This window comes from Hirundo rustica, chromosome 8 (genome assembly GCF_015227805.2).
Source record: "Hirundo rustica isolate bHirRus1 chromosome 8, bHirRus1.pri.v3, whole genome shotgun sequence".
Classification (NCBI taxonomy): domain Eukaryota; kingdom Metazoa; phylum Chordata; class Aves; order Passeriformes; family Hirundinidae; genus Hirundo; species Hirundo rustica.
In genome coordinates, this window is record NC_053457.1 from 31,620,980 (window position 1) to 31,646,724 (window position 25,745).

General features: G+C 42.6%; 1 protein-coding gene across 1 annotated transcript in view; it reads left to right on the forward strand.

The window, feature by feature from the left end:
- TACC2 (transforming acidic coiled-coil containing protein 2) overlaps positions 1 to 25,745 on the forward strand; it is a 129,010-nt gene that overhangs the window by 78,813 nt on the left and 24,452 nt on the right. Inside the window, 5 exon segments of the mRNA XM_040071005.2 lie at positions 10,657 to 10,814; positions 17,273 to 17,682; positions 17,684 to 18,582; positions 23,137 to 23,197; positions 24,274 to 24,481. Of these exon segments, the coding sequence (XP_039926939.1) occupies positions 10,657 to 10,814; positions 17,273 to 17,682; positions 17,684 to 18,582; positions 23,137 to 23,197; positions 24,274 to 24,481 (1,736 nt within the window).

Genomic DNA, 25,745 nt, shown 5'->3' on the forward strand with positions numbered 1-25,745 from the left:
CTCTGTGCAATCCTTGCTCCTTTCTGAAAGGAAGGGCTGTGCACAGGCCTTACAGGAGCACAGCCTCATTTCCACATCTCAGTGTTTCCAGCAGTGTCCAGGATTAGCCGGTCCCCAGAAATGGAGGGTGTCCCACATTCATCCTCTGGTTTGTCCCCGGCTCCTGCTCTGGAGCTGCGTGGCAGAGCTCAGATGTGGCTCTGCTGAGCCTGGTTGCATTTAAAAGCTGGTTCCAGCAAACAAAGCCATTCTGAGCCTGTGGCTCTGGCTCCCAGTGAGTTATTGATCGGTTTCCCACTGGTGATGCTGTGTAGCAGGAGCGCAGGATGCTTCTTCATGAGGGGACCGTTCACACAGTGATGTTTACTGGAATAAAATTTTAGACCTTGGGACTAAAAGAAGAGGAGAAATACCTGCCAGGGGTATTACATATTTGAACATCAAGCACTGGTTCAAACACCAACCCCTAACCCACTAGGGTGAGCAAAGTGCATCACTGGCTAGGATTATTATGCATTAAGTGGTTATATTTGTTTTAAGTAATTTCCACCTTTGATATTGGGGTAACCTGCATCTTTCTTAAAAGATTTCTGTGGTTGAATATTCAGCAGCCTCTGGTGATTTAGGGACACGTTAGTACATTTGCAGTTGTGATGTCTGAAGAAGAGTGCTTTTAATTAAATTGCTTTTTCCTGTTGTACCTCTGAGAATAAAGCATCTGCTTGAGAAGAGCATAGGGATTTAAAAAACAATTTCAATTCTGAGTCCTGTTTCTGTAGCGTAGATATATTTATTATTCAGGCTGAAGCCAGTAAAAGAGAAAGCAGGCTGGCCAGAAAGGATGGGGGATTGTTTTATTATTCATTTATATCAGTGGTGTTGAAAAACATACCCTGCTAGATCTCAGGAAAAGCAATAAAAAGGAAAAAATTTAACATGATTTAAAGCAATACGGGGAACTTCTTGCTAATCAGTTAGAAAAATGATTTAAGTAGATTGAAGTGCTGCTGTAAGTGTGCCATGTTATATCCCGCAGTCTTTTTTCCTTCAGATGTGGTTTCCCACAGCTTGAGAGATTTCTCTAGCATTGCTGTGTGAAAGCAGGAAATGGCTTTTGTTGGGGGAGTGGGAATTTGGCTTCTGCACAAGATGTGCTCAAAATTGCTGAATAAACAAGGAGAAAAAGCAGGAAAAAATAATTCCTTCTTCCCATTTCAGTTATGGTAGGAAGATTGTTTATAAGACAATAGGCTAAACCCCAAAATTCAACATTATTTTTAAGATGATTGTGCCCTTTTAGTTCTCCTCCACTGCAGTTCTAATCCTGTTCTCTAAATATAACCATCCTGTGAGGAAAACCGGGCCTTTTTATAGCAAGTGATTAATGTTTAAGGTATTCATCGTTTTCTTTTTGCAATCTGTTAGAGAAGACACATTTCCAAACTGATCTGTGTGGCTTGGATAGCAGACAAGGCATTATTTTCCTTTGCTGAAGTCCCACATAATGATCCGAAAGGGGAAGCCATAGCATTTTATTTCTGTTATCTCACTGTGTAAAAAAAGAAAATCCAGATTGTTGTCTCTGAGCTCAGACGCTGAGTTATCCCAGGACTTCAGCTTGGAAGCGACTCAGTAGCGTCAGATCAGCAGCGGTGTGTGACCATATTCACCCATTCACACCAGATTTACCCTGGTGTCAGTCACTGACAGCTCAGCTGAGCTGTCTGAGGTGCTCTGGGGCAGCAGAGGATTTGAGGGGAGGCACAGAACCTCTCAGGGCAGAGGAATGACTTTGGCTGCAGGATCACCTTCCCCCTCCTGCCCCAAAATTCAACCTTGTGCCTCTCACGACACATCCTTGTGGGCTGCAAGTGCCACCTTTGTTGAGGTTATTTTTCTGGGGAGCTGTGTTTTCTGTAGGAATATTTATGCTGAAATAATCTTTAGCTCTTCCTCTGGAGAGGAGCTCCTGCCCTGCTTCCTGCACACATCCCTGTCAATATGAGCTCTTGTGCAATTGTCCCTGCGGTGGAATGGGATTTATTTGACATTTTAAGTGAGAATTGCATTCTCATTTTGAGTGAGAATTGCAGAGGATGCTTCTCTGCTGCTTCATAGCTCAGGCCATAAAATGAACACGTGATGTTATCCTGCTCTTAGGTTGAGCAGAAAGCCTCTGCTGAGAGAGGAATTGCAGATGATTTTGTGGAATATTACTCTGAATGCAAAACATGGTTTCTGTTTAAACCTTCCAGCTTTGATTGTGTTCATTTACAAAAACCTTTTTAAACAAATGGCCTTCGCTTTCTCTGTCCTGCAGTATTGTTTTTAAGTGGTGTTTTAATGCATCAGAAAGATAGCATGATAAAGAATGGAGATACCAAGGAAATTAACCTCATCCCAGTTCATGGATTTCTTCTATAAAATTATTGGAAATTGCTGTGATTAGAGAAGCTGGAGTTGTACCTTTCATTGAGCCATATGCAGTTTTAAAGTAAAAATAAAAGAGATCTGGAGACTCAGGAGCAGTGACTGTTATAAAGTAGGACTAAAATTATTCTCCAGCCTTATTGTTTAAGCTGAAATAATCCTGTGATGAAATGATGGCTTTGTTTTGATGGTCAGACTTTGCAAGGCAGAAACCTGTAGAACATGGCACGAGTGTTTCAGGAGAGTAGCAGCAAGGTGTGATTGCCTTTTTTGAGCACATAGGATTTATACTCTGTCCATGTGCCATACACACCTAGCAGCTTGCAGACTGAAGTATTCCCCTGTAAGGTGATGCGCTTTTTCAGTGCAGACTCACCACTAGAAATCTCTGTATTCCCACTGACTTCTGCTCAGTGGTCTGGGGCATTTTGCACATCACTGCAAGCAGACCCTCAGAGACTACTACCTTGTGGTTTTCCTGTGTCCACCTTGCAGGTACCAAACATAATTTTATTATGTTCTCAAGGCTTTGTCCTCATCCTGTGTGTGCACGTGAGTAATAATGTTCCTGTGGGAGCAGGGTGTGAGCTGAAGGAAAGCTTGGTGATCTCTTTCTTTTGCAACATCATCTTCTTGTTGACCCCTTTTTGTGGCTGGTCTCCTCACAGCATGGGTTCGTTGTGAATTTATTTAATCCTAGGATGGATGATAGTGTGAGAGAGGTCCATTAATAGTTAATGGTCAGAAATGTGTCCCTAAAGGAACTGTCTTGTAAATGCAGTGTGGTGACACGTAAGTGACGTGTTGGTACCTCCCCCAGCTCCTGACTCAATATGAGCATCAGATCCAGCACTGGGAACATTCCCCAGGGGACAGAGGCAGCAGGACAGATGGCTGTCCATGGTCCCTGAGGTGTCACCCATCTTTCAGCTCCAGCAGGCTGGGCTGAGGTTACTGGCTTTGCTCTTCTCTGGGCAAAAGGTTTTCACAGAATCAGAGTGGTTGGGGTTGGAAGGGACCTCTGGAGATCATCTGCTCCAGCCCCCAGAGAGGGCACTGAATTCTTCTGAGACACCCTGTAATTTCAAAGGTATGTTTTATCAGAGAAAAGGGAAATAGTTTGTTAGGTTTATGCCTCTAGAACATAATAGAAAGTTTGTGAGGTTTGTGCCACTCACCACATATATTTGCATTGTTTTCTAAAACCACGTGTTCAGCAGATCCGTGGGTGCTAGGTTTCATAGGCAGACTAAATCCAATTTGGTAGATGCCAAATATTAATACCTAAAATAACCAGGTAACTCCACCATTGCATCTCTGTTTTCTGTGGGCTGCTATACAGATTTAATATCAAAATTTAAAATCTGTAAGGATGTTTCCTAGTCAAAACATGTAATAAATAGTTAACAATCATCATGTTAAAAGAAGCTAATTATTGGGGAATGCCATGTTAAGTGGAAGTCACTGTGTAGGCAAATATTATGTAAAAATCACGGCATAGAAAGTTGGCACATCTTTGATATTATCCTAACCTGGTGCTGGGATTAAGAACATGACCTTTTATTGTAGCTGTAGAACATTCTTGGTCCTCATGAGCAGACCCTTGGGTCAGCTAATGGCTGCTGGTTTGAAGTCGTAACTTGATCTCCAGGAAAGGAATTACCATTTGGGCTCTCCTGATGATCTTGAATTACTATGCAGGGCTGTATTTGTAAGAGTCTGAAGGGGGGGGGTGGAAAAATAAAGAGGAAAGATTGTATGTGTCTTTGTATTAGATTTGTGTAACTGTACCACAAGTGATACCACACGATGAATTATGAGAGATTGGCAGTTATTTAATTCTATATAAACAAAAGGAAAAAGCCCTCAAATGTAAAATGTACTGAGCAGTCATTTTCCGCCTCTGGACTTTCCATACATTTACAATAACAAGCTGTTGATGCTGTTTAAATGTCCCAGGCTGAGTGAGGGAGACTTGAACTGAACTGACCAAGGGCACGGAACTCGATGAACTTTAAAGGTCCCTTCCAACCCAAACTATTTTGTGGTTCTGTGTATGTGCAGCAGTTCGGAAGCAGAGTTGAGAGCAGGATTGATCTTCATCTGGAGGGATGTGTTGCTGGAACATCCTGCCTCAGTGTTCTTTTTTTTGTTGTAGCTAACTTGGGTTTGGGGGATTTTTTAAGAGAAAATCAGTTTAGCCATTGAAAATGACACCTGGAAATCTGAAAAGGTTTTATCAGATTTTTACAGTGAATGAGCTTTAACTGAAATTAATGTATATCTCTGACTGCCTTGTCTCTCTGGCTTTATAAACTCTAAAGCTTGGAGTTACTGAGAGTCTTTCCAAATCTGTCAGCCTGTGTGGCCCTTGCCACTTCAGTAGAAGTTCCTGCTTAAGTAACGCACAACCAGATTGACCTCGGAAGGATACAGCCACTCCTGTATCCTTGGTTCTGGGCTCATCAGTAAACCACACCTGAATTATTCATGCAGGCTTTATGAGGATCATCTCTGAAAATGATCGATGGAGGTGAAACTACAGAACTCATTCCTCCTTTTTATTTCCAGCTCGTCTCCCAGTGGGAGATACCAAGAATGAAAGCCAAAATTAATCTTCAGTACTAAATTGAACAATCTAAAAAGTTGGTTGGTTGTGGGTTTTTTTTTTTTTTCTCTCCTTTTGTCTCTGATTGAGTTTCCTCTCATGGTGCATGATAAATGGTTCAGTAAATACTCATGTGAAATTTATGCCTTAGATTTATGATATAACAGCTGCAAATGCTTTGGAGGGCCAGACCTGATGGAATCTGTTTCCTTTAGATCTTGCCACAGATGGTGCTTTTGCATTAGCACAGCAGTGTTTGCTCATTTGGGTCCTTCATGCCATGTCCTTGGACTCTGTGTTTGCCTCAGATCCCTGCCAGTACCTTGTAGAGGAACTGAGCACTGTGTGCTGATCCTCTGGTGACAGATTCCTCGTTTGAGTCCTCAGGCTCAGGGAAACAGGTCTGCAGAGGAAATTGATGTGGGTTTGCATTTCCTAGAGGCGATGGATGTACTTGGACAGACATTTTCCCCTTGAGCTGCAGCTCTAGCCAGGTGTAAAGAACATGTGATCTAAAGAGGAGACACGGAAAAAACCAAAAAGACAAAATACCCATTTCTGTCTCCTCCCCCTCAGGGAGTCCAGCTGTACCTCAGGAAAGGACTGTAGGAGTTACTACCAATTAAAACTGGTCAGGGAGGCATCGCTCATCTTCTGAGTCCTCAGTTTCTCTGTACACCTCCAAATATTGCTTACACTACAGTTAGAGGGTGATCAACAAACATCAGCTCTCCAGTGAACCTTTGCAGTCCTTGCTGTCATTGCATTACCCTCTGAGCACTCTTGGGTGGCAGTGGAGCACAGTTTGGTTTTGTTGTTGTGTGTGTGTTGTAACATTGCCTGGCTTATTTCCTTCCAGTGTGTCCTACTTCGAAATACACCATGAGATTGAAGTTCTCATGTCAATAAAACACAGACGCAAAACAGCTGGTGACAAGAGTTTTTTGTGTAGCAGAGAGAAGGTTGAGTTTATGGAGTGCTGGCAGGGCATCAATGATATTGCTGACAGGTAGGAGGGACCTCAGTTAATCCAGGACACGTTCCACTAATTAGGGAAATAAACCATACTTTTTCCTAAGTGCAAAGTTTAGAAGGAAATGTCCAAATTGAAGTAGAGGCTCTTCACCTTAGCTTTTGTGGAGCAGATCCCCCTGAAGCCAGTCTTGTTACCTGTGATTCCACAACCCTGGCTGATAGGGAGCAGCTCCTTTGGCTCCATCCCCCTCTCCCCGCTCCCAACACAGGCAGCGCTTCTCAGAAATGCAGCTCCAACTCCTGGCTTCAAAAATTCATAATAACACCCCCCATTTCCTCTCCAGATTGGTTATATTGCACATCAATAGATCAGTACTCCATAAAGTAGTCAGGCATCTTTGTTTGCCTTTTTCCGGAAGTAGGCTATACACTAAATAAAAATTCTATATAGATTTAACATTAAATGAAGTAACTCTACAAAAAGCCCATTGAGCTCCCTTGGGCACATCCCAGTTCCAGTTTAGCTCCCTTGAGCGCCTCTGTAGGAGGTGATGCTGCTGAGCTCACTCCTCATGTCCAAGTCCTGCTTTGGAGTTTTTTTGATATTCTCTCTCCCTGCTATGAAATGAAACCAGGGAGCTCGGTGGTGCTGCCTGTGCTGCTGCAGTGTAAATACTGGAGGAACCCGAGGCAGATGGCAGTGTTCCCACCACGGCCCAAGGCCACAGCTCTGTGCAAAGCTGCTTTTTAATGAATTGAGTTTCTGGGTGGCAGCTGGGGTGACCTCACTCACTTCAGGGGCTGTGTCTGCCTGACGAGGGCAGGCAGTGAGGAGAGGCAGGGGAATGAAGATCATTCTTGCTTCCTGACCGCTTTCCAGCTACACTGGCAAAAAGGCAATTCTTCATTCTGAAATCGGGGAGGATTTAAATTGTAAGAACCTGTGGTTTGTAAAAAAGAGGTAATGTAACTTATGAGGCTGTGTTTCCACAGGGCCAGAGGTGAAGAAGAGAGGTCAGCCCTGGTGACTGCCTTCAGTATTTCCTCCAGAGATTTATGTAACGTGCTTGGGCAAGAGCTCAGACTTCCCAGATGAGAGTGGGAGTGCTCAGGCTCCCCATGTCGATGCAGCATTGCCAGATTTCGTTGGTCTAGTCTGATTCTTGGATTTCCCTCTTCTCCCCTGCTCTGGGACCCCATCTGTAGGTGTTGTATTTACTGTTTACCGCTGTCTTTCAAGAAGGGACATGATAGAGACAGACTGAAAGAATGTTTTGTGACTTCTATCATCAATATTTTTCCCCTGTTAGGTACAAAATCCAAAAGATACAGGTGGAAAGATAGGTATTACATGAAGGAATATTACATTTTATGTAATATTACAGGTGGAAAGATAGGTATTACATGTTATGAAAGGAAGCTCCCACTAATTTCCCAGGCTGGCTAAAGAGATGCATGAATGTGTTCTCCTTCCTGTAGCTCCCACTTTGTCACTGCCCCACAAACGAGTCCTGCAGGCTCACACTCTGCTCTTCGCTTCATCCTTGGCTGGAGCTTCAGAATCATATTCTAGATGGTGCAAGACTCTTCCTTTGCAGGGAACCTGCCCACAGCTGGACCTGTGGTGGCTGCTCCTTGTGCAGCTTTGAATTGGTGCCGACCCTCAGGGTGTATCACAATTTGGTGACCTTGTTTGGCGCCAGGAACTGTACAGGAGCAGCATTATTTCTTTTTGTTCCATGTATTCCCTGAATTTCTCAGAGAACAGGCGTTGTGAATTGAACCGGCTGAAAGATGTAATTTCCTTTTCACAGAAAATCGTCTTGTTCTGGGAAGATCTTTTCTTACCATTTGAACGTAGGACTGCAGTTTTAAAGAAAAAGTCTCATGTAAGAGACACCCATCCATATTTTCACTAAGGAGAACTGAACACAAGATTTAATATTTCCAGGATGCATGTTGACGTTGGAGCATAGTATTGGAATGTGCTTCCAGGCTTTATGCCCTTGCCCAGATCCCAGGCCATGATAAAGAAGGTTTTTCTGGTATTAAGCTTCCCTTCTTGTTTCTTTGTTAAATAGAATTTTCTTTGTGAGCACAATTGCTTCTCCTAAACAGGCACATCAGGATTTGAGTTATGGTTAAGGCAGTTCTTACTTGATTGTACTAGCTGAAAATCGGGAGCATTGCATCAGAATCTTTTGGGAATTATTAAATATTAGCAAAACAAAGCCTTTTGCTGGAGCTCAGGCACCTCAAGAGTCTGTCCACAGACTCAAGAGGTTTTCCAGAGTGGAAAACCTCTTGCAGTGAACAAAAAAAGAACAAGTATTTCTGTTTTTTTCAAATGGTTATGCCTAATTCATCCAAGGAAGAGACCAAGTAAGCAAAGGGAGCTCTCTTAAAAGGTAGATAAAAAGGCACCGATTCTCTCCAAAATTTGCCTAAAGAGGACCCAGAACTGCTCCATCAAGGCAGTTTAACAAATCCTCCTTTGAGTAGGACTATGAAAATAGAGGGGTTTTTTTTTTCCATTCCAGTTACTGTATATGTTACATGTGCTCTACAGTTTGGAGAAAAAGAATCTAAACATTATTGTTTGAGTATTACAGAGCTAGACTTTGAGTTCAGATTGTAGAGGGTGAAACATTAGTTAAGTGCAGCACAATGAAAAACTACGTGAAAGCCTGAGAGAGATGAATTACTTCTCATTTTGTTGGTTTAGATGGTAACTTCCTGGGTTTATTTTTATGACACTGGGAAAGTATCACACAACTCTGTTTCTCTTCTTCAAAGTTTCCTGAACCAGCTCCACGGCGGGAGGAGAAAGCTTTTTTGTTGTTGTTGAATACCTATTGTGAAGCTTTATTTACAGAAGCCCTTTGTTTGCAGCTGTTCTTTAAGCTTAGAGTATGTAGAATTTAAAACATGGTGCATCTTTGTAGGGATATGATTTGCAGTGATGCAGTGTGCCTCTTCCAGTTTGACTGTTCTGTGGCCTGAGGGATGAGGATGGTTAAAGAAGTGGCACAAAGGCTTTTTGAGGAGCTGAGACAGCAGATACAATATAAGGCCAGACACTGGTTTTGAGCTGTGTAAATTTGGGGAGGGAAAAAAGAAATCCCCAAACATCCAAAGTTATAACCTAGTAGAACTCCTTTTGCTTCAGGAGTAGGGGTGATGAGCCAGGACTTGGTTGGCACAGGGTCATGATGTGCATCCTGATGGGGTGGGAGGAGGTGGGAGCTCTCTTTGGGATTCTGTGGAGAAGAGGGAGAGGGGAAAATTGGGACCACTGTGCTCCTCGAGGTGTGACACGGAGGTCTCTTCTTCCCCAATTCTCCTAAGGCTTCCTGCTGTGATAGACGGAGGCAAATGAATGCAAATCCTGTATTTGTACTTTTCCTGACACAGAGCTGCTTAAAATAATCACAAGTCTCAGGAAACCAAACAGAATCTGGCAGCTCAGAGTTACCTTCTAACTCGAGCAAAATAAGAGGAGTCCTTGATTTGGGACATGCTTCTGGGCTTCTCGTTTTATGGCAGCACTGGGGAAAGGCAAATCAGTCCTGTCCTTTAGCAAACTGCTGTGTTCAATTTACTTCATTACAGACCAGCAGTCCAAAACTGCATCTGACCAACAGAAATGCTTTTTGAATGTATTTTGAACATATGTTCAGTGCCTATTGAATATGACACCATTGTTACTGCATTCCTTGCTCCCAAACAAAGGATGAAATGTTTATAATTTGCGCTCAGCTTAAGAACGAGTATGATCTATAGTTTCCAGACCTGGAAGGACAGTTTCTTATGGCTGTACACCTCTAAGAGCAAGTGGTGTGCCCTTGAATGGTTTAGATCTTCACTTAATGTTTATGTTTCTCATAATTTTGTGGAGTTGCTCCCTTTCAAGCTTGTGTTTCACTTGAATGACTCCATTTTGGGTGCTGCTGTCTCCTTCCTGGGCTGGCACCAACCCTCTGTTTTTGTGTCCCCGTGAGCACATGGTGCCACAAAAGGATTATTGACGATACCAGGATTCCGTGCATTTTACAGGCTGTCTTACCTTGCGTCACAAGGTCTGTTTGGAAAAGGCTCTAGTAAAATTCTGCTGAAAACGGGATGTAGTATTTCCATGGGAGGAGGATGCACAAGTTTGCTGCACCTCAGATATCTTTGTGTCTGCTCTCTCACCCTTGAGAGCACACAGAGAAATTGGGTGCTGTTTTAGATGTTCGGGGGTTTTTTAATGAAGCTGGGAAATTCTCTCCAGAAGAGTCTTTTTATTCATATTTTTTAGTTAATTCAGGTGTGCTTGTGCAAAGCAGTAGCACAGGGGCATTGGTCTGTGTAGCTGAGCCACCCTCACACTGCAAAGACGGCTTTGCAGGATGGATTCATTTCCAAGCGTGTGTTCACTTCTGTAACACAACTGACATAAATACTTGTCTAGGGAGAAGACCACAGCCACGACATCCTGCTCTGGAAACCATGCTGGAATGTCAAATCTCCTTTGGGAGACGCAGAGGTATCCTGAGAGCTGTGCTCTGTGCCACCAGCTCAGGATTCCCAGCGTTGCCCAGCCTGACCTGCAAACGTGACTCCTCACTGTGCTCACCGGTCTCTGCTTTGATTTTCCCCAGGAGCTCCGACTCTGAAGAAGCATTTGAGACCCCGGAGTCCACTACACCTGTCAAGGCACCACCTTCACCTCCACAGCCACCCCCTGAAGCAGCAGCAGCAGCAGTTGCAGAGGTAGCAGAGCAAGAAATAAAACCTCAGCTGCCCGTGGAAGATACAGGTAATGAGTTGGGACACGTTACTGGGGAGGTGAATATGCAGGGAGCTGTTTCTCTAAGCACAGGCAAGGAATTCATGCTAATAAATTGGCTTCTGGATTATTAGTTAATTACCTATGCAGAGAGGAAAAGGCCCTGTTGCCTCTTGGAATAAAGTGATGGAGAATCTATCCATAATATTTGAAAAATATTAAAAGAGAAGAGGAGCTCTCTAGAAAAAAACTTTCTTCCTTTTGAACCAAGCTTCTTTTTGTAGGATCTTTACAGAGACAGATGAGTAGAAAAAGGAGATGTGAGTTGCAGATGCAGGTACCTGTGTTACACAGTAACACAGCACTGTTAGCTGTGACAATTAACAAAATGCCATTTTCAAATATGCTAATGAAACAGGAGGTGGTCAAAAAGCCTGTTAGAACAACAGAAATACTGATTTTATAGGAGGAACACGGGGTTATGGATGAATGTATGTATGGTATACATATGTGAAAATTGGTACATACTGGGACAAGGAAACCTTTAAAAAGGGAGAATTGTGTTTAAAACCCAAAGAAATTCTTTCCCCAAAAAAAGTGTTCTTTGTTCTCCAGATCGAGTAATGGAATATGAGGGAGTAGAAAGCATGCTATTAGCCCAAAATAGCTTTGTTTGGGCTGTCAGATGACAGCTCAACAGTTTGAGACTGAATTCCCTATTATGCTATCTTTTTTCCAGCTGAAAGTCAAGTCATCTTGATCACCTGGCTAAATTGTATGCAGATAATATTTCTCCTAGCAGTCTAAAGCTCAGTTGTACTGTGTTTGGAAAGCGTTGTAGCATCCCACCAAAGGACTCAGGCCGCCTAAAGCATTTCTGGGAGTTACTCATTAAGCAGTGCTGCTTAGGATCTTGATTTATGATACAGGTTTATAAGAAGCTTGAAGAATTTTCTGCAAACAGATTTCACAAAATAAAAAGTAAATACTGAGGCACCCTGCTGCTTTTTCCTTTCTGCTCTTAGAATTCCCTTGTCATTGTAGCAAAAGTTACTCATTCTGTATCTTCTTTCGTTTTTTTAAGTCTTTAGCAATCCAGTGATTACAAAATAAGTGCTCAGAGAACAAAAGAACAGGGATGCTCAACAGGATTGGAGTGTGCTTTTAATTACTGCAGTAGATTATTTTCAGGCCCTTGATTACACATGTGCTTCCCTGGCACATGTGATTCTTGTCTCCTTCCATCCCAGTTCTTCCCCTCCTTTTTTTCAGATCTTTCTGAAGAAAAGCGGGGAACTGAATTTAGCTATTCACAGCCAGTGTGAACTTTATTGGAGGCCATTGGATGGCAGGGGGGAAACCACTTCATTTGCAAATCAGATTGTCCATGGGAGGCAACTTACAGCAAAGTGACAGAGTTCAGTGTTCCAAAACGATGCAAAACACAGTTATACAACAGGGGAATTTATTGGAGGGAAAGAAGATGCGTAATGCAGAAAAAATCCAAATGTAGGAGGGCGACACAAAGCGTTCATTTGTTTTGGAAATCTTTAGAAGAAAGAAATAATAGTAAGACTATAGGTGTTTAGAAATGAGAAAATTAAACGTTTTGTACTTTAGAAACCACTTGAGCATCCTGTAGTTTATTTATTTCGTAATTTATGTGTGTGGCTGCACACAAAGAGAATGAGTCTCTTCCTCAGGGCTCAGGGGCATTGAAGCAGAGCTCCTGGGTGGCACCATACAGCTAAAAAACAGGTTTCACTAGAGGAAGAGTGAGGAATATGGGCAGCTGGAGAGCCTGGCACAGGCACAGGGAGAGGCAGCACTGTCCTGCTGGGCCCCTGGTTCAGCAGCCACATGGCTTTGTCTTCACATGGGATGGGTGTCAGAGCGTGTTTGGGTGGAAGGAGGGAGCACAGTAAGTGTTTAAAGGATTATTTCATCTATAGCTGACAATAATTACTCAATGCAGATGGCTGCAGTTGTGTTGCATTGATACCATGAGCACAGCAGCTGGACCCCACCGCTGGAAAGCCGAGAGGAGAGTTTTTAATTAGGTTGACTTCAATGGCCGTTTAATAAATATGATGAAAGTGAACTGAGCTGGACTCGTGCTGGGTTTGTGCCAACTCCTGGTGGGATAAAACCTGCTGCATGGCTCTGGTCCATCAGCAGTAGAGCAGAGGAGGGGAGTCAGTCTGAGGGCAAGTCTGGAGGGGAAGGAGAGCAGCAGAGCAAGTATGGAAACTACCCCTGAGCCCCAGGAAGTGCCACCAGTGACCCCTTCCGTTCCTCCCTAAATAAATTCTGGGAAACATGGGTTATAATCTCGAGGCAAATTGCAGAGTTTGAGGTTGCAGTTACTATTTTTTGTCGTTATTTTAAATTATTGTTACTTGTCTCCTCAGTTTCCCATAGCAGTGGCCTCTTGTCTCTTGTTTCATCTATCTGAGTACCAGAATGTCCCCCAAGCCCATTCTCCCAAATACCCTGGTTTTGGCCAGGAATTCCTGCCTAGGAATTTTCTGTCACCCCCACTGCCTTCCCCAGATGATTACTGAATTCAGATTGTATTCACAGGGGAGAGTGGTAGCTGGAGTCCCCTCTGTGCATTACAGCCCAACAATCAGGACATGGGGTATCTATATCTGAGTCCTTCTGGTGCCAGGGAAATTCCAGGTCAGGCTTTCCAACAGAGACATTATGGTCCAGATGAAAGCAGACTAAATTTTTGGCATGGACAGCATTCTTCTTCAGGTTTTTTTTATCTCGAAGCCTGATACAGAAAATTTGAAAAGAAACTTTTATATACAACGTTAGAATACGTCTTAGAATAAATGACAAAATAATTTTTTCAGAACTTTAAAAAAGTGGTACTAAATGATTTCCTGACATCAAAGGGTTTTCATAACAAGAAGGAACTTGAAATTTCTAGCGTAAGGTAATTCCAATTCCTGTATGCTTTTGGCATTTTTTTCCTCATAACATAGTAACTGGGTGCATGTTGTATGCATTTTCCAGAGGTTTGCCTTGGTTGGCTTTTTCTACCTGTCAGAAGAGTGTTCCATTTTGTTTCCAGCTCAGCAGTGTTAAGGCCTATTTTCAGTTTATAGCCCTCTGCTTTGGAGATGCTTCAGCAAAGTAGTCCCTTGCCTTGGCTGCTTGTGTAAAAAAGCAACAGAAATTTGTTTTGTTTATGAATACAATATCTTACTAATGCTCTCTGGCTCAGGGTGGGATTCTTGGGTCTGTCCTGTGCAGGGCCAGGAGTTGGACTTAAGTGATTTTTATGGGTCCCTTCCAACTCAGGATATTTTGTGATTCTTTGACACAGAATCTGGTTCTTCCATAGCAGGTGCCAGGTGAAAATGACGAGTGTTAAATATGCCTTGTAACTCTGATATTTAGGTCTCAGCATCTGGATACAAGAAGTCTGAGTTTTATGTTGTTGGGTTTGGGTTTGGGATTTTTTTTCATAGTTGATCCTGCCAAAATTTGGCTGAAATCGGAGGAATTTCCTGGTGGAAGGAGCAGAACTTGGACCTTCTTTTTTAATGAATAAAATGAGGGGTTTTCAGGAGCTTGCTTGTTTTTTTATTGCAGTGTAAATTCTCCAGCTGTCCTCCACATTCTTGGAATGCTTTATAAAACTTAATATCTTCTTGTGGGCAGCTCTTACCAGTATAAATTGTGAGTGACTCAGTGCCAATAAAAAGCATAAACCCAGTCTAAAAAACCTTATGCTGCTCTCTCTAGGGCAAATAGGCTCTGCCTTAATTCCCATAGCTGCTGTTGTAGTTGTGATCAAACTGCATTTTAATGAAATACTGTAGTGATACTGATTGGTTTCATTTTGTGGTGTAAAAGGACGAATGTCAGTTCTCTCTGAATAGGCTGTTAACGTCAGGAAAGTATGGTCTTCGTGTCTCTTTGTAGTAATAAAGCCTTGAGTACCATTTTTACCTCCTGCCCCAGTAATTCTGCTGCTACCAACAGTGAGGCAGTCCTGTCATAAAGCCAGGAGAGGCTGACAGCAGCATTTCGCTTCTGCCAAGAGCCGTGTTTGCTGAGAGTTTCACATCTTGTTTCACAAAGACACAATAAAAAATATCGAGCAACACTCTGCAGAAATCTGTACTCTTGAGTAAAAAGGATTTGATGAGGAGGAAGTCGTGAAATAAGCAGTTAAAGGAGATTAAAGCCTTGCACTGTGTGGAGCACACAGAATTGAAGTGCTGGTTTGTTGGGAGTAGCTGCAAAGCCTTGCACGCTCCCTTTGCGTGATGCGTCCCAAACCTCAGCCTCTTATTTACAGTCCAAGTCCTGCAGGGCCGTGGTTTATTTTATTTTATTTTACTTTGTTTTAATGCATGTTTATACTACTTTGAACAAGGGCCTCGGTGCTGTTGAGGGCTTTGACGTAGGCTGGAATGAAAACAGCGCATAACTGCAGATGATTCCCTGTTCAGATCCCACTTTTCATTTCATGCTGACCTACATTTGTGCTCCGCTGACATCCCAATGTTTATTGTGATGTATTCCCCTGAAGTGCCTCCTGTTCTCTTTCCAGGGTGCAAGGGACAGATCAGGCTGATGTGGGGGTTTGTGGCGCTCTCTGAGTGCCCTTTACAGGGGTCCCATCAGTGTCACCAAGTGATGTGAGTGTGAAGTGAGCACCAGCCCGGCTGGCAAATGAAGCCTCATTAACGACCCCTCAGCCAGGCTGAAACCAAACCCAAACCAGTGGGGATTAAGGAGAAAAATAAACTGTTCTGAAGTACTGCCACGCTATTAGCATTCATTTAGCAGAAAAAAACACATTAGAATATTATTTTAATTGGTGTATCCTAGTGAACTTCCACAGTCTTAAAAGAGAAACGAAGTAGCTGTCAGCCCTTTGACAGTCTCTGAAAGTACATGGTGCCACTTTGGGAAATGTGTCCAATTCCCTTAAATCCTTTTCTGTCCTCTACACCCATAAATAATAATTCTTGCAGTCTTTGTGCAGACATACAATTTCTTCTGAAACAAAGGAATTTTTTTTTCCCTTTTCTTAATCCATTCATAGCGTCTCACTAAAATAATAATTGATTGTCTGTATTGCTTTTATGAACAGTATTAATGAATGTAGCAGGGCAAAATGAGAGTCATTCTGCAAAACATGTCAGGATTGGAATGAAAAGGATGAGCAGAAATGTCTGAAAACATTTAGGGGTGAGCAAAGCATTCATTTTCGTTTGACTGTTTTTCTTTATAATTGCATAATAAAAAAAAAAAGACAACATGAAGAAGGCTGTGTTGCTTCAACAGGAAACACGGGGGTATTTTGCTCCTCTGTGAGAGCTGTGGGCAGCTGGCTCAGCCCAGCCTGAACTGGGAGCTGCAGAGAGCTGTCCCAGGTCTCAGGTACCCCACAGGGACACACAGGGACAGAGGTGACCGTGGGACATTCAGACATAGTACAGTCACAGCAGGAGCAAACCGTGTGCAGGATTTGTAAAACATTTGAATAATCAACCTAATGAGCTGGAAGGCAGCAAGGACCATCACCTTCACGCTTTCCTGCCTCCGTGTTTTCTGATTTTTTGTTATGCACTCTTTTTCTACTTTGTCCAAAAGAGTTGTTATATCCCAAGTGATGAGACTTCTATCAATCATTTTAGGATTCCATTCATTAAGAAAACCTTTAATTGCAGTGGAAGGCTGCTTGGATTGAGAGTTTTAACATAAATCTCTCTACAAAATTTTCTTTTCATCAGTAAGTTAGACCTACACTTGGAAAAACCTGGTTTAAATAATCAATAGGGAGCTTCTAGCTTTTTAAAGGAAGATGTTTTTCAACTGAAAATATTTGTGGAGTTCTCTAAATGACCTCTTTTTTTTTTTAACCATAATTTATTTCATATTAAGTTCTCAATTATTCATGTCTTATTATAAACTTGTAATTATTGACTGCTTGGGGCAGATAGAGGAGCAGCATTGATGGGAGAGGAAGCCATTTTCCTCTGGGTAAATTGATAAAAATAGCACATGGGAAACAAAACTTAAGGTCGACATGTAATTACTGAAGCACCAGTCAATTTATGGGATGTTTACTTCATAAGAGCTCTGACACAATTGTGTGAACTCTATAGTAGCAGAAAATGGGAGTAAAAATGTGCTTTATGTGCAGTTTTTCTGGTATTTGCAAAATTTAGTGTATTATGGTGATATCCATCTGTGTAAGTGATCGTTTAGAAGAGGTGCTTTAGAGGCTATTGGAAATACGTGTTTTGTCTTTCCATGAAACTTCCCTTGGATTCTGTTCTGGGGAGAACAGATCTATTTTTCCCCCTAACCTGGTTCATATATTGGAAAATCCATATATTGGATTTTAATGCCTTTTTCTCTTACTTGCAGTAACATTAGATGATAACAAAACCTCCTAAGCCCCAGTTCTAAAAAAAGTGTTTGAAGCACGCTGAGTTTTCTGGTTGTTCCCACAGGACCGTGTTCAGAAGCTGAACCCGTAACCGATGTGTCACACAGTGAGCCAGTTCAGGAGAGCCCTTTCCGTCCCCCTTGCCATTCCTTCTCCACTGTCTTCGACGAGGACAAACCCATAGCCAGCAGTGGAACCTACAACTTGGACTTCGATAACATCGAGCTGGTCGATTCTCTCCATGCCTTAGGACCGAGCTCGGCAGAGCCCAAGAATCGTGACCCCAAAGCAAATGTCCGGAGAAAATCCACAGATTCGGTCCCGGTTTCCAAATCCACGTTGTCTCGCTCTCTCAGCCTGCAGGCCAGTGATTTTGATGGAGCATCTTACCTCGGCAACAGCGACACATTAGCGCCGTCAGCAGATGTGTATGGGACTGGTTCCAGCAGTGCTTCCAGTACCCTCAAGAGAACGAAAAAAACCCAGACCAGCTTCCTTAAAAAAGAAGCAGTCAGCCAAAAAACCTCTGGATGCTCCACTGGTGAAGGAAACCCCACAAGAACCGCCTGAGCTTGGCCAAGCAGCTTGTGAGGATAAAGCACCCGAGGTGAAGGCTGACTCGGCAAAGCCCGAATGTACTGAACCTTCCAAAATCTCTGCTGAGAAAGAGGAGGCCCCGCCTGTGCCTGAAGGATCCGACCCTTCGGATCCGGACCGTTTCGAAGGGATTAGTGCATTTAGCTCCAGAGGTGGCAAGGTGCAGAACTCTCCCCCTGCCAGCAGGAAAACACTACCTCTAACAACGGCCCCCGAGGCTGTGGAGGTGACTCCGCCGGACACCGGGGGACAGGAGGACCCTCCCGTCAAAGGCCTTGCGGTGAGGCTGGAGTTCGATTATTCTGAGGAGAAAGGGGGCGGTGAAGACCAGCAGGAGAGCACTCCTCCTCCCAAAAAAGCAGGGAAAAAGCCCGGTGCTAAAATGCCGCTACGGAGGCCAAAGACTAAAAAACCGGTGGAGAAGCTTGACAATGCTCCAACCACCCCGACCAAGTCGCCCACTGATCCGAACGAAATCCCCATCACGAAAGGCTCTTACACTTTTGATATCGACAAGTGGGACGATCCCAATTTTAACCCCTTCTCATCCAGTACAAAGATGCAGGAATCGCCCAAACTGCCTCAACAAACGTACAGCTTCGAGCCGGACATGTGTGAGGACTCCATTGACCCTTTCAAGTCTTCTTCTAAGATTGCCAGCTCGCCTTCCAAATCTCCAGCTTCCTTTGAGATACCAGCCAGTGCCAACGAAACGAACGGAACGGAAGGCGACAGCCTGAACAAACCTGCCAAGAAGAAGAAGACGCCACTAAAAACGTAAGTTAAAGGGCAGAGGCATTTCTAGAATAGATGCAGCACATTTCCTCCCTCTTAGCACAGTTACACAGGATTTACCTCTGAATAGAGAGAGCAGTGTGACCTTGGGTGTTGGTGACCACAGCTGGAGTCACGCTGGGGGGCTGTTTGTGCTCTCAGCCTGTTTCCTCAATAATTTGATATTTCCAGAACTACCAAGCCACGTTAGGCAACCTCATTTTTTAAGTCTTTGGGCTCAGTGTAGTTTTGAACCTGGTTAAACTGTAATTTTATCAGTTATGTACCCAGTTTTCTGTGACCTCATTCTGGGAAGTTGATGCTGTTCAAGATGAGCAAAGTAATCACACCAGCACAACTATTTTATGAATCATTGTGTTTGAGCGTGGGATGTGAAATAGTAAGGCAGTGACAAATCTCGTATTGCAAACAGCAGGAAGATGGTTTCATCCAATAACTTACGGTATTTAAAACAAAATTACCTGGAATGGAGGAGTGCAGTATTGAAATACATTTTTTTTTAATACAGATACATGACTGAGAAATGCGAAAAAATTCCTTCTTATGAAAGAGCTTACAATTGTGCAGAAAGTTTAAAATCTCCAAAAATCTCCAAAACTACAAAATATGTTAGGGAAATATCCAGCTTTTAGACATGGCTGACAAATTCCAGGATAAATTTTCTATGTTTCTGGTTTTAGTTATTTGGTTAAAAAACCTCTGTGGCTGGTTGCTGATATGCATGCTGCTTTATCTGTTCAGATATGGTTTTTTTGAGTTGGTGACCACTAAGTTATATCTGAAATTGATCTCCTGTGTGTATCTCAGAAAGTATCTCAGTTCACGTTCTTTTATGGTTTAAATGTTCCAGGTAGCTAACAAAAAGGGGAGCACAAATTTTAAATGTCAATTTAAGATAAGGGGATAATACGGTTAATGTAAAGCAGTACAAAAAGTGATCTCCTGTACAGGGTGAGGTGGAGATTAATTCATATTTTTCTGAATAGCCTCCTGCCTTCTAAGCTTTTAATTCAAGTCCCTTGTCAGATTTGAGGAAGCTTGTGCCTTTATTTTTTTAGTAGGGGTGTTTCTGACTTATGGATAGTTTAGACCACTGTGTAGTTGAGTTGCTTTTGGGAGAGGAGCCTGGTTTTGCTAGTGTTGCTACTTTTTCATGTTTACCTGAGACTTAATGGTAAATGACGCATTTTTTTCCAAGCCTATAGTCCAAACTGATTTGGTCTAAACCAAGAAGATTTAAAAGTATGACAGCAAGAGAGGAACAATTTGAATCTTACTGGGGAAGTGTAAAGGGAAATTTTAATATCACCAGATCTTTAAGATTTTGCAGGCAGCCAGAGTCTCCTTGTGTTTTCCAGTAGCTGGAGTTGACAGACCCCCAGAGTGGGCCTCTTGGGTTCTCCCATCTGCTTTGAATATTGGGAAGAATTCCAAAGTTACTAATTTAGGGGCAAAATGAGTTTACAGAGACTTTGCTAAGCTGCGTTTGTCCTTGAGAAAATCATCGCGGGGGAACCCTGTCCTAGAATCACAAAGTTTGGTGCTGGTGTTTATCATGGTGGGGAATTGAAGCTTCCCCAACTCAGGGTTCACAGGTTCTTGAGTCAGGAGGGCTGCAGGAATTCCCAGGCCATGCTTGGCGCTGCTTTCATTGCGTTGTGTTGTGTGTTGCTCACTGCAGCCCCATAACCTACTTTTGCAAGTGGTTTGGTTTTTTTGTTTTTTTTTTTAACAAAGATGAGACTCTTCATATTAATAACCTATTGCAGCCTGCAGCTGTGGTACTTTCTAGAAGAAAATTACCTTAAGGCTTGAGAGGGGATGCTAGGATAGGAGGTTTTATTAGCAGTGTTGAGGGGTGCAGAAATCAAACCCTCTGGACCAGTTTGAAAATGAGTTCCTCATGTTGGAAGGCAGTGATTTCTAGATTAGAGGTGAAGAAGCCAGGCATGAGTTTAAGCCTTTGCTGAGCTTGTACTACTTTGAATCTGAGCCATGTGCTCAGTCTAACTGATGTGTTAAATCAATAAAAATAAGCCATTTTTGTTCTTGAATGAAACTGCAGCAGTCTAAGCATTGACCTCCCCATGAAAAGATTTTATAAGAAATGTGAGCTCGACACAAATTGCTCTCTGGTCATCTGCCCGAGTGCTGAGTTACTTGGGGACAATCACACTGCTCAGGTGATGCTGAGCAAAGGGCAGCTGATGCCTCCCCAGTGCCAGCTCACAATGATGAGTAAAAATAAGTGGTTTATAGAGATATTGCTTGTGCAGAGATATTGCAGGCATTGCTCTGGAAGCTCTTGGATGGCTGGAGGCTGTTTAGAAACAGAAGGTGCCAGCTGTCATGAGCATTGCACGTGAGGAGAGACGAGCAGAAGCTGCCAAGCTTTTAAGTAAATGAAAACTCTTAGCCGAAGCTGTTTGGCGAGGTTTGCTTCTGCTTTGGGGGAAACCAGTTTGCTCTGTTAGAGCACCAGGTTAGGTTTTGGAGAGGACCAAATCAGCTGAGATCTAAAGAAATGTAATTTTCTAAACTGACCTGGGTAAATGGTTTGAAATGGTCACGTAGCTTTTTCTGTGCTGTCACAACACATCAGCAAACGTCACAAAACCTGGGATAACTGTGCCCTCTCCTTAAGCTTAGCTGCCATTCAAGAGCAGTTTTGCATCTCACATAATAACAAATACTGTGTTTTGAAAAGCAAGCAGGTGGCCTCCATCAGGGAAGGGAGGCACAGTGTGTTGAAAGGAACTTAACTTGAAAGTGTCAGCTTTGAGAAATGTGTTTTGTAAGATGAAAGCGTATCAAAAGCATAACATTGAACTAAAAAACATTGAAGGACTTGATGAATATTTTTGTTTCTCCTTGTGTATTTCACAATAAAAAGTATGACTTAAGATTATACAGGTAGAAAATATGCATGATCAGATTACCTTAACACATTAACATTGAGTATTTGTAGGTTAATCTTTTTTGTCAGTTCCTTCTGTCTGTCTCTCTTTTCTTTGTCTTCTTTGTCTTAGGATGGTAGAAGATGTGATGTCTGTATGTTCTCTGTTGTAAGTAATTCTAAGCTAACAATTCAAATTTCCTCTTTGATTTATGGGCTTTTTAATTTTACTTATTTATTTTGCTGCATGATCAGTTATTATTCAGCATGAAGCTTTTATGTTAATGATTTCACTTCACTTGCACATATGAAAGCTATTTTAAGTAAGATGCCTGACTGTGAATGAGTTTGAGGAATCTGTTGCCTCATTATCTGTTGCCTATCAAAGAGGATCCTAATTTAAAAGCTATAGAGATTTTGTATCCTTGAGCGAAAATATGAAAGTTTTATTTCTAGTGCTGAACAACATTGTACAATCAATTCTTTCTAAATACTGCATAGAGTGCTTGTCTTTCTTGAGGGAAAAAGTTATCCTAATTAATTCTGTCATCATAACTGCATAATTAATGGCATTGAACATACCAATATTCAGCTGCCCAATTTATTTTCCCCTCTAGATGTGGTATTGATTTACCCTCTGCCGATTGAAACCCACCACTAGAATTTCTGGTGTCAGCCTTGCCATCATTGATCAGGGATGAGCTGGTGGCCAGTAATTTTTGCCACTGCATCTCGGTTCAAATATAAAGTGCTTTCAGTGAGTTTGCTGTGGTATTTTCCTCCCTGTTGTAGCTCGTAACATAAATGGTTTTGAATAACTCAGGCAATGTGCATCAAGAGAACAGATAGGTAATTAGTTTATTCCTGGTTAGAAACTTTAGCCCATTTTTAGCCAATTGTGCATAAAGGCAACATTCATAATTATACACCACATGACATAAGGTAGTTTCTTCATTCCTTTTGCTTGTTTGAAACCTGTGGGATTTGGGGGGGCTACAGTGTCCGTGCTCCCAGTCTGCACTGTGAGCTGTCAGGGGAACTGGAAGCAGAATTGCCATATTTCTTGTCGTATTTGTTTTTAAAAAGGTCTGTTGTGCCCATTTGTAATGACACAGCTCATTCTGGCATCTGGGGATCAGCATCTGCCTCAGATGGTTTTATACAGTTCATCTAAAGCAGACCAGGTTTTTTCTTCATGGTTTTTGGGGTCATTGGAGCCTAAGTTTATCTCAGTTTTAATTCTCAGGTGAAGGTGTGGTTTAGACCTGGGCTTGGGATGTGAAACTGAAGCAGACAGAAGCTAAATCATTTCCACAGGGCCCCGGAGGGCGCCTGTGGTGGAGCAGGGATTTGAATCCCAGCCGAGCGGTAACTCTGCTCTGTGAATGTGTCAGGAGTTAGCATGGAAAATATGGCAATCCTGCTGTTCTCAGCTTTGGAGGGATCGAGGCCTGTTCCAAGTGCATGACAAAAATACCTACCCATGGCATGTTTCTCTGTGGTGCTGCTGCCTAATGGATGGGATTTTAATGCACAAGGGCTTACAGAGGTCGCACTGTCCGTGGCTGTCTCTTGCTAAGTGTGAAATGACCTGATTCTTGCTGCTATTACCGTATTAACAGTTTGAACTTTATTTTCAGTGATACATTTAGGGTGAAAAAATCACCAAAAAGATCCCCACTATCAGATCCTCCTTCTCAGGTAAAGTGCTGCCTTATTTTGATGCATGTAATTCGTGTTCTGGAAGGGGTAAAAAGAAGGAAATTTGATTAATTTAGTTGTGGAATTGTATGTTTAATAACAGAAGATATTTTTGGTTTAGACTTGTACTTTTAATAATAGAGGAGAATTTTGTAAAGAATATATGCATACGTCCAAGTATAGCACATTGGACTATTACTATAAAGCATTAACCTTTTGTCCTCTTAAAAAAAAGTGTGTACACAGTATATAGTAGATCTAGTATTTTCTCTGGGAATTCCTGTTAGAGTATTAAAAAATGTACTTTGGAAAGGCCTGTGTTAAGATGGAGCAAGGATGTGAATAAATATCTTCAGTCAGTTGTCTGAAAAATGAGACTATCACTATCCACCCTGGAATTTTTAGATTAGAAAGTATAAAACTAAATGCACCAAATTGGTGGGCTGGAATGGAAATAGAAATAAACCAAGTGGGCTGATCTACCAGAAACATGTGCTTGGATAGTTTGATTCCGTGTTGTAAACTGCTGGCAGGTGGTTTTCTTGGAAGAGTTAACAAAAGCTGCTCTTCCACAAAGGCCTGACTGCTTTGATGTGGCACAGCTCCTTCCATGCTGCTGTTCTTCTTCCTGTTATCCATCCTGTCCTTTTATTTGTGCTGCTTGACAGCATAGAAGTGAAGAAAGGGGAAAGGGTTCATGACCTCCTGGACCTACGAGGGTTTGCTCCTTAGAGGGAAGCCTAAAAAGTCAGTTTTGGCAGTCAGAGCCTTCAGTGATGGGTGATGTGTGCCTCTTGTGTCAAGTGCCTAACAGATTTCAACAGCTCTGGATCTTCTTTCTTCCCTGTTATCAAAGCAGCTTTGCAATGCAAGTGTTTATCATCAAAGAGCTTAGTTATACTGGGAAAACTTGCTGCTGGTAGAGTTAGTACTTTCCATTCGGTATTTTATACAGCGCCGCAGCAGAGATTACGGAATTAAAAAGATGGCTCTGGCGGTGCAAAGGAATTCCGAGGTTGAGCTGTTCCATGTGTGAGTGAAAGATAATGGAATTAATTGGCTCTTGTTTGCTGCAGGATCCTACTCCACTGCCAACTCCAGAAACACCTCCTGTCATCTCCACGGTGGTCCACGCCACGGACGAGGAGAAGCTGGCGTCCTCCGTGACGGGTCAGAAGTGGACCTGCATGACCGTGGACCTGAACACGGACAAGCAGGACTACCCACAGCCCTCTGACCTGTCCACCTTCGTCAACGAGACCAAGTTCAGCTCTCCCACAGAGGGTACTGTGTGCTCCAGCCGGGGGTTGCTTACTGAGACAGGGGCTTTGCTTTGGCCTGTGCTCTGCTGAATGCAGACTCTCATTAGGGAACCCTAAGAGTGGTGCTATGGCGGCTGTGGGGAGCCGAATGTAAGACCCCAACAGTCCCAGCCTTGAGTTTTCAGGGAAGAAAAGATGCTTAAAGGAAAATGAGAGGGCCCTTCAGAGAAAGGCTTTTGCTTCCTTTGTGTGATTGGTTGTTCTTCTCCGTGACCAGTGTGTTCTCTCGGTGCCTTCACAGGTGAATGGGGTCTGATACTGCTCCAGAGTCACTGAGCTGCTGATTCTGCCTGAGCCTGTTCCTTAACCTGCATGGGAGAAAGTCCCGTGTTAAAATTCTGCTCAAATTTTCTGTGTTGCATTAATACCCATGCCATGCCATCTCTCTTCCAGCTTCCTGGGCTCCAAGTATCTTCATGCATAAAAGTGTCCAGGACATTCCCTCTATAAGATAGTTACCATTCATATCTCCAGATAAAATTCCCCACTAGATCAGCCTATTGAAGTTTCTCCTGCCATACCTTCCTGCGAGCAGTGGAGAGCTACAGCTGGAAGTTTGTGTTTAGAGAGCTGTCATTCCAGGTCTCTGAAATTTGGAAGAGACAGAATTAAGAAAATTTGTGTGTGGCCTTCCTTGGGGCTACCAGAGGGAATTCTGCTTTGCAACATCTGCTCCAAAGGCAGATGTTCAGCTTTGTGGGTGGGAAGCATGTTTGAGTTTAACTTGGCTTAAACTTTTTCTTCTTGATCAGAATTCCATTTTTTCCCCTCAACCTTTCAGTCCCTGTCCCAGTCTACCATTAAATCTACTTTATGCCATTTTAGGCTGGTTCTAAATTTATGCCTGATTAAGAACTGCTAAACTTTTAGGTCAAGGTGTTTGACATCAAAAAGCAACAACAATCACAGTGCTTTTGTTCATATGCACGTGCTTGTGTGCCCTGGGCTTTTTGGAAATCTGTTGAGTATTCTAAACTGGTAGGTATTTCAATCTGGATGAATTAATTTGGCTTTATTGTCAAATTATAAATTTTAGACCTTGACTTCCTTGTGTTTGTATTTTAAAAAATAACTTAAAGAGAAAAAAAAGCTCCCCTAAATCTGGGAAAATGGAAACTGTATGGAAGAAAATGGAACAAAAGAATAGCGAGAGACACTCTGAAACAATCATTTTAGCTTTCAAAGTGGGTAGAAGAAAGTGAGCAATGCTCCTAATTAAATGGTAA